This window comes from Oryx dammah, unplaced genomic scaffold (assembly GCF_014754425.2).
Source record: "Oryx dammah isolate SB20612 unplaced genomic scaffold, SCBI_Odam_1.1 HiC_scaffold_17, whole genome shotgun sequence".
NCBI classification, from domain to species: domain Eukaryota; kingdom Metazoa; phylum Chordata; class Mammalia; order Artiodactyla; family Bovidae; genus Oryx; species Oryx dammah.
Genome location: NW_024070201.1, coordinates 7,034,930 through 7,044,164, shown reverse-complemented (window position 1 = coordinate 7,044,164; position 9,235 = coordinate 7,034,930). Strand labels below are relative to the sequence as shown.

Here is a 9,235-nt window from a genome sequence, read left to right as displayed (position 1 = left end):
GATTGTCATAGGTCAGATTCAAACCCGCATGTTCTGGCTCTAGATTGTATACTCTGAACTACTAGGCTGAAGAAACTCAATAGAGGAGGTAGATACAGAGACTAGAGGGAAAAGTTGAAATCATTGAAATGAAAATGAAAGAAAAGGACAAATGAGAAAAGAAACAATCAAAAAGTACAGATTTATAAGCATTATCTATTTTTTGTGGCTGTGCTGGTTCTTCATTGCTGTGTGCAGACTTCTCTCTAGTTGTGGCCAGCAGGTCCACTTCACTGCAGTGTGGAGGCTTCTCACTGCAGCGGCTTCTCTTGTTGCTGAACATTGGCTCTAGAGCGAGCAGGCTTAGCTGCTCCGCAGCATGTGGGATCTTCCAGGAGCAGGGATCGAACCCATGTCCCTGCATTGGCAGGCAGATTCTTAACCACTGGACCACCAGGGAAGCCCAAGCATAATTGTTTTTTTCTAGGATTATAACCATATTTTGAAAAATGTCTTTGTTTTGATTTATATATACATATATATAAAACAGGCATATATTTTACATGCATTATATGATTACAGACTAAATATAATGACAAACTATGTATATGTGTGTATATATATTCTACATATTAATAGTAGCAGCAATATGAAAACATGTTAACATTTTTTAATGTTAACATCATGTACACTGAAATTTTACTTCTTCCAATTATTCTGAAGGATAGTCCATTTCCTGAAGGAAAGTGAAGGGTAAATGTCAGATGACCGAATCACAAAATACTGGAAAGGTTAAGGCAGAAGCAGAGAGTTGCCATAGTACTTTTAGTCTCAGACATGATAATTAGTAAATTTATTCTGAGACTGTTCTTGTAGTGATACAGAAGTCTATTTTCATGGACAATGATGAGGACAAAAAGGCAGGGCAGTCACGTTCAAAACTCATTTCTTGAATGTCGTCATCAAGGTTTCCTCTAATGATTTAGGAAAAAATATTAATGTTCTGTGCATTTACTAGAGGGCATGCGTATTTATCTGCCTTTTACACACTGTTCCTACAGTTTATCAGTAGATAATAACAGAAGCTTATGGCTTTCAGAGTGGCCATTAGAAAAAGAAGAAAGTAAACCATTTTTAGATTCTGTACATACCAATATTTCCTTAGTTTTTACTTCAGTGTCTTCGATAACATTATACTTAGGGAGTACGATGACTATTGTGAATCTAAAAGACTATTTTTTAGCATTATGACTAATATGATCTCTTTCATAGGTATAATTCCCCTTATCATTGAATAAGTTAGGTGCTTGCTTTGTCATTTTCAAAAAGAGTTTGAAAACCTTGAATCAATGACCCCATGATCCACCTACACTGGATAAATGTCTGTCAAATGGCATTAATATAAAAAAAGCCTATCATACAGTTGGCCAGCGTCTCTAGCTATTTACTCAGTTGTACAAAGGTCTCATCAAAAATTGATTTCAAAATGAAAGCTTTCTGTGATTTGAGAATAGGTGTTATCAAATTCATACTGGGAAAGTTTTTAAAAGTGTCCATAGAAATATTTACAGTCATTGCTGTAAATACAAAGTAAAGAAGAAACTTCGAGCAATCATTCTAATGATGCAATTAATTTGCCTTCAATACCTGAGTCTTTTATTTGTGGTGTATCTCTAACCTCAGCTAGTCACATATAAAAGTAAATACTCAGAAAAGTCAATGTTTTCTATGGTAACAGCTATTTAGCTGAATTTTGAACTTGACTGTCAGTGGTAAGATGCTGAGCTATACTCCTACACAACCTGTGATTAACTTGCTCACTTGGAAAGCTGCTCAGATAAGTTTCCCAAGTACAACACAGAGGTCTGGGTCAAGAATTCACATCCTTTTTGGTAGGTTCTAGCATTTTCTTGTTGATGCTTGTACAGCAGTTAGTTGTGATTTTGGTATTTTCATAAGTGGGTGAACTTCTACTGCCACCTTGAGCTAATCTCTATATGACTTCTGTACAGTGATAGATGCTCAAAACAGATGAAGACCAAATTTTTGATATTGCTAATATTTTAGTTCTGATATTTTTGGTATTTTTTCTTATTGCTAATTCAACCAGGATATAAATTTACCTTTTTATTCTATAATATTTTATTGTTCTGTACTTCAAATTGTTTGCCTATATTGAAGTGGACTTTTTTGTTCCAGTATTCTGTAAAACAGAGATAATATGCTCATTTCCTTTATCTCACTTTCAAAGGATATATTAATGTATACTATATCATTTTTAGATTAGGCTAAACTGTTAAAAAACACTAAAATGTACTTTAAAAATAAACAGTTTTAAACAATGTGTACTTACTATAAAAGCTTTTCTTAATTATATGAAAATGAGATTCAGATCTAAAAAAAAGAATTTGTATCTTTTTCTGCTTCTTTAGTGATTCAACCTGCAGCCTCTAGTTGGGCAGAGGCTCTAACTGCGGTAGAACCTCCCACCCAGCACCATTCAGCACAGCGGTGGGAACACCTAGCATGTGACCCCAAGGGATGGTTTCAGGGTGAAGAAGGAAGCCATACCTGCTTGTTGGAACAGATGAAGGTCATACTTAGACTGTGGCACTTGGAGAAACAGCTCTTCCTTGGCCTGAAGCTGGATATTGGTCCAGACTGATTCTATTGGAGCATTTTTAGGTCAGGCTACCTGGTTGGCAAATACTGCTGCATAGAGTCTCTCCATTTTAATTGAAATTTTAGTATATTTTTTCTTTTTTAACTTTTCATACAGTGATAAGATTCTTTCATACAGGAATAGTGCTGGATGGGTGGGATAGATTGTCCAAAGTCAATCTGTTCTCCTCACCCTGAGTCACAGCCACTGAATTCACTCTCTTCCTCTGTGCCCCACACTCGTGTCCAACTCTTGGTCTTGCTCACTCTATGTTCCCCTCTCCCCTTAATATACATCTCCATCTCTTATTCTCTTTTGTATCCGCAGTCCTTTTGAAATCAGATCTTCTCTTTACTCATAGCCTTCCTTGACTAATGTGATTATGTGCCTCTGGACTGGGTGTACAATGGAACTGTGGATTTTCAGGTACAGGTCACTTTTCTTCCCCTACAGATTGAACTATGAGCTTTGACATCGAGGTACTCATACTGCAGATTAGTCGGTCAAGATCCCAGGTATGTGTGAGACCTTTGTTGTGAAGCAGGCCTAGGTTTTAGTCCTGATTCTGATACTTACTCTGTATGCAAGTCACTTAGCCACTAAAAGCCTCTGTTTTCTCATTTATAAAATGAGGATAGTAATACTAGTTACCTTATACAGCTATTGTAAGCATTGGTTGCTGTTGTTTAGTTGCTTAGTCATACCTGACTCATAGGCTATAAGCTGCCAGGCTTCTCTGTCCATGGCATTTCCCAGGCAAGAATACTAGAGTGGGTCGCCATTTCCTTCTCCAGGGTATCTTCCCGACCCAGGGACTGAACTGCATCTCCTGCTTGGCAGGCAGATTCTTTACCACTGAGCCACCAGGAAAACCCATTGTAAGTGTTAAGTTATATTAAATTACATAGAGCACAGAAAGCATTTATCACAGTACTTAGCAGATGGTGAGTATTCAGTAAGCACTTTTTGTAGTTGTATTAAGCCCCATTTCTTTACTTGGTTGCAGTCTCCTTGAGGTCAGACTCATTTTCTATCTCTTAATCCCTGGCAAAGTTTTAAGCAGACAGTAGATTCTGATGATTAATTTTATACACCTAGTAAAATCACATTGAATTTGTATTATTTCTCAATTTCAGAGTAAGAACAGCAGAGTAAAACAGGCCCAGGAGCGGGCAGGCTTGGCCCTCAGGGAGGAGCAGTGTGGTCAGAGTATGACATCACTGTTGTGTCCTCCTTCTGGGACTTGAAGTCTAGAAAGCTCCAAATCTCAGAGAAGAAGTATGAGGGAGAACAGTTTGGATAAACACATTTAAATTTCTTAATACCCTAATTGTAAAAGGTTAAGCAGATAAAATGAATACATGATTTAAAGCTAGTGGTCTTGAGACTTTTGCAGGATGGTTGTGCTTTGACCATCCTTTGCCAACATGCCTTGAATTAAGAAGCTCTTGCCAGAATTCTTAAACCCTTTCTTAAAATATGCTTGGTTTCTCTTCATCTTCCAATTAAAAGGAAATGAGAAGAGATGCCAGTTCAGCTGCCCTTTGAAGGAAATATGTTGATCTCAGGACATATAATTTGAATAATAACATGTAGCACTTTGCCTTTTACTGAGGGAGCCCACCATCATGCCTGTTGCATTTCCTAAAACTTACATCTTGTCAGGTCAATCAAACTTAACAAGTCGGTCCATCTCACCAACTGTTACCTGGTGAGCCTGGCCCCTGTGGAGCTGCTGGTGCTCCTGGTGGCTAGAGTGCTGAGGAATCTAAATATCTTCTGTAGAATCTTCTAGAATCAAGCCCATTTGCTGTCATAGAATGCTGCTTGGCTTGGAGGCCAATCTCTTGCATGGCATAACACACAAGGTTTTTGCATTTAGGTTATTTTAATTCATGGGTAGTGCATTTGGTATGAATTTGATTTTTACAATTTCTGATTCAAATATTGTCATAAAACATTTGAAAACAGACCTTTTCTGTATCACTAAATAACTTTTCAATTAATTGATAACCATAAATACAAAAATCACCTAATATAAAATCTCAGCTAAATTTTTGGATCTGGTTACATAAAGGTTTTTTGATGTAAACGAAATCAAAGTTGGGGCTAACCAGATTCTCTGTGACCATTTTATCCTTAAAATAAAATTTTGCATATGAAGCCTCTCTTTATTGAGTTTAAAACAGCACTTCCAGTCAATTCCCAGCATCATCTAAATATTGATAGTCTGGGTAGCTGAAGTGTGAACCTTCATTTCTTTCTTTTAGATATTGCCTCATGTTATCAATACATAATAGCAACCTCTTGGTAAATGCTCATGAATGCAAATTCTTGTTTTATATATTTTGAGAGGAGGGTAGACTATATGGAGAATAACAGATAAGTATTTGCAAGTTCTGTCTACACATTTTTTTCCTTTCCATCTGATGCCAAATGTAGGAAATCACCTATAAAGACTCTTGGAAATGGTACAAAATTGTGCTGTCATTTGACCAAATAACCACAATTGTCTGTGGCTTTGATACTTCTCCAATAAAAGGTTCTTATTTGGCCAACATCTTTTTAGTCACAATAAAAATTACAACTTAAAGAGCTTTTAAGTGTCTATACTGGCTGCAAAAGAAAACAGGACAATTATTTCATATGCACATGTGCACACACACACACACACACACACACAAACACACACACACACACACCATACACTGAACTGTGTTTCCAAGGTTCAGTGAAGGCAGCACTGTTTCACTGGTAACATATCCAAAGAGATGAATCAGAAAATTTAGGAGTGATTTAACACCACTCTGCACAGACAATATCAATCCTATTTTGTGAGGACTAAGAAGGGTGGATGATTAAATAGTCTTCTCTGAATGGCAAGAGATTATTTTTCTCTAAATTCAAGTCTGGCAGTCACCATCAGGGGGTCCACAGAACAGGCAAGAAGATGCCTGAAGCCACCATCAGGGGAAATAACACAGTGCAGTGTGTTTGCCCTGCCAGCCTAAATGATCCCCAGACAGATGCTACATGGTCGTCACATCATCACAATAGACCCAAGAAAGCAGTTTATGAAGAAAGGTACCAAACAATTGGGTGTAATTTTCATCATAATCTGCAATCTTTAACCTGAATAATGAAATTTAATCACCATAAATATTAAATAGTAGAATTCCAAATGATAGGATGACCCAAGTTATCTTTGAACTTTTTCTTTTTTAAAAGCTGGTCACAGTGGCACTTAAAAAAATAAATCAGAAAATAATATGGCTTCAAGTGGATGAATAAATATGAATTTTTAAGAAAGTCTCTGCACTATCTATTGCTTTCCTCTTGATTTGGCTCCATTGATAATTTCTCCCCAAGTTTTCTAATAAGTTCTGCCAGGTCTTCTGAATTCTGAGTTTTTTCTTCAAGGAGTTCATAGCGGAGACTTGAGATGTCTTGTTTAATTTCCTTCAGTTCCCCTTTGAAAAACAAGAATGACAAGAAGTCAATTGTAAATATGTAATGCAGAGAAACTAGAGATTCTGTACAGATCAAAATCTGTTTTAATTCCACACACATCTATATTTTGAATCTTTTCAAAGGAAAGATTTCTATTTTCTCAGCTAAGTATTTTGAGTAATGAAAAGATTATAGAGAAAACTTATAATGAAAGTCCTCCTAAAATAATTGAAATATTAGCAACAAATGTTACAGGTTTTGGGGGCAAAGGACCCTCACTTTCCCCACCCATTTATTTCTCCCTCCAAGTGTAAGTGAAAGCATTAGTCACTCAGCTGTGTCCAACTCTTTGCAACCCTGTGAAGGCTTCTCTGTCCTTGGGATTCTCCAGGCAAGCATACTGGAGTGGGTTGCCATGCCATCCTCAAGGGAATCTTCCTGACCCAGGGATCAAACTGGGTCTCCTGTATTGCAGGCTGATTCTTTACTGTCTGAACTACCAGGCAAGTCCTCTCCCTCTAACGCTCCCCACAAAAATAGTACAGTCTACTTTCCCTGTCTGCAGGCTCTGCATCTGGAATATAAAGAATAGACTGGAATACAATGCTCCTTTTTTATATAAGGAACTTGGTATTGACACAGGTCCTAGAACCAATCTCCCACAAAGACTAAGGGATGACCACAGTTACTTATCTAGCCAATGGCATCTGCCCTTTGGAGAAATAGCCTCTATTTCCCCAGCATGAGGCAGTGCTGATGCCTGATGGGATGTGGTCTCCTCCCCTTGAAGTCCACCCTTCCCACGCCCACCTCTCCAGCTCTCCCTCAGCTCGGCCTCAGGCCCCAGGTGTGGCTTATGCTCACAGGCTGACTTCAACTCACCTTCATTCACTTCGTCACTCTCCTTGTCTATCTGGGCTTGTAATACATATCTTTTAATGAGCCTCTTCATTATTTTCTAGACAGGGAAAGGAGAAATCCATCTTAGTTTTATGTTCATGACCAATCTCTCATTTGGAATAAGCTTCTGAATCTTTCTCTCTTTAGTAAATGCTTTGAAGTGATAGCTATGAGAGATTAAGACGATTTATCTGATAGGGAATGTATACTATCTACAGATTTTAAAGTAAATTTTCACATCACCAGGGCTAATGACTCAAAAGTTAATTCATGAAAAAAGAGTAAGTTTAGAGCAAGCATGCAATCCTTGATGTTCATTGCTTGTATTTTACTTGAAAAATGTTAGAACAAGACACAGCCTTTCAGCTGGGTGAGTCAAAGGTGTGCATTTCGGCCTGTGGGAATGGAAAGTTAAGTAAATGTGCCTCATTTATAGATTTTCCCCTCCATTACCAAGAAATGTAGCCAGTTTTGTTTTTTTTATTTTTATTTTTTATTTTTATTTTTTTAAATTAATTAATTTATTTATTTTTAATTTTTACTTTACAATTCTGTATTGGTTTTGGCATAGATTGACATGAATCCACCACAGGTGTACATGCATTCCCAAACATGATTGTATACTTTCTGATAATTTAGGAATGGCTAGTTTCAATGTAATAATATTTCTCCAGCACTTGGCTTCTACCATGAGGATACTGCTTTTGCTATATACTTTTTATAAATAATAAGAGGCTCAGCACATATGTAGGAAGTCCTGAGTGGATGGATATAAAGCTAAACCAAATCTTACTACCTAAGCCCAAAATTAAATGATAGACAATAAAGTCCCACTTTCAAGAACTTATTTTAAGGATGTAATTAGGTATACAAACAAGTCTGTTCATAGTAGTACTCCTTATAATAGTGGAAAAAATAAACCCTAAATGTTCATCAATAGGGGATTATTTATTTGTACAAAGGAATATAGTACATCCATTAAAATTAATATGAATATATGCTTTGCGAAGTGGAAAACTATTACTCATTATATATTATTAACTCATTTAGATAACACTGCATATTTGTTGTTGTTGCTGTTTAGTCACTAAGTTTTGTCCGACTCTTTTGTGATGCTGTGGAGTGTAGCCCTCCAGGCTCCTCTGTCCAGACAAAAATAGTGGAGTGAGTTGCCATTTCCTTCTCCAGGGGATCTTTCCAACCCAGGGATCAAACCAGCATCTCATGCATTGGCATGTGGATTCTTTACCACTGAAGCCTTCAGGGAAGCCCAATATTGTATAAACATTTTTATAATAATATTAAAATGTATGTAAAATTATACACATACATATAATCATCTGGCAGAATATTCACAAAAAGTAAGTAGTCTTTATTGCTCAGTAATAGGGTTTGAGGTGACTTTTACTCTCTTCTTTATGCTTTTTGTAATATAGTCTTGATACAATAAACATGTAGGGTCTAATTTCCATGATGGCAAGATTTAGTCTATTTTATTTACTTCTATATCTCTAGTACTTAGAAAGTGCATAGTATGTGGTAGTTAATAAATATTTTTTGTATTAGTGCATTATTACTGAAAAAATATCATAACAGGTCATTATCCTTTCAATAATTGCATAGTGTGAGTTTCTAAATATTACAAATAACTAGTCTTATTTCTTTAAAACCTCATGCTTACCTGATATTGTCTTGGAGGATTAGTGAAACTGTTTAACTGGAAATCTTCTGAGCTCCTTATACTTGATTGTTTACTATGTGCAAACTGTAATTTGAAAAGAATTAGAAGTTGATTCTTATTTAATTTTTAAATAATGTGATGGCATTTATCTCATAGTTTCATATGTGATAGTTACACATATGAACTAATAGTCTTATATACATATATGTATAGTGCCATTTTAACTTAATTTGCTTAATATTCTGTCTTCCAACAGAAATCATAGATGTTTTAGGTGTGTTCATCAGAGGTTGTCTGAGGACTGTCTTAGACTTTGTGGCTGTCAGTCATGCTGTCATGAGAGTCATGCTTTAACACTCCCACAGTTGTATCCTTAGTAGAGGGAGAGGCAAACAAGTTGAGAAAATAATAGTGGTGATCTCAGAAGTCCACTGGTGAGGGAGCCACAGTCCAGCACGACTGACAACACCATCTGCACATTGAGTAGACTGTGATGAGACTCCTGAGGAAACACCAGGAGACGACTTTGTTGAGGGATAGGATCCAGGTGTCAAGAAAGCACT

The 9,235-nt window shown here is 36.6% G+C and overlaps 1 protein-coding gene across 1 annotated transcript in view; it reads right to left on the bottom strand.

Annotated features, from left to right (window-relative positions):
- Positions 1–4,510: 4,510 nt before the first annotated feature.
- The window catches only part of TRPC6 (transient receptor potential cation channel subfamily C member 6), a 158,046-nt gene continuing 153,321 nt past the window's right edge, over positions 4,511–9,235 (bottom strand). Inside the window, exons 11-13 of the mRNA XM_040257870.1 lie at positions 8,673–8,756; positions 6,974–7,049; positions 4,511–6,111 (exon numbers count right to left, since the gene is read on the bottom strand). Of these exons, the coding sequence (XP_040113804.1) occupies positions 5,960–6,111; positions 6,974–7,049; positions 8,673–8,756 (312 nt within the window). The 3' untranslated portion in view covers positions 4,511–5,959. The remainder of the gene's footprint in view (positions 6,112–6,973; positions 7,050–8,672; positions 8,757–9,235) is intronic.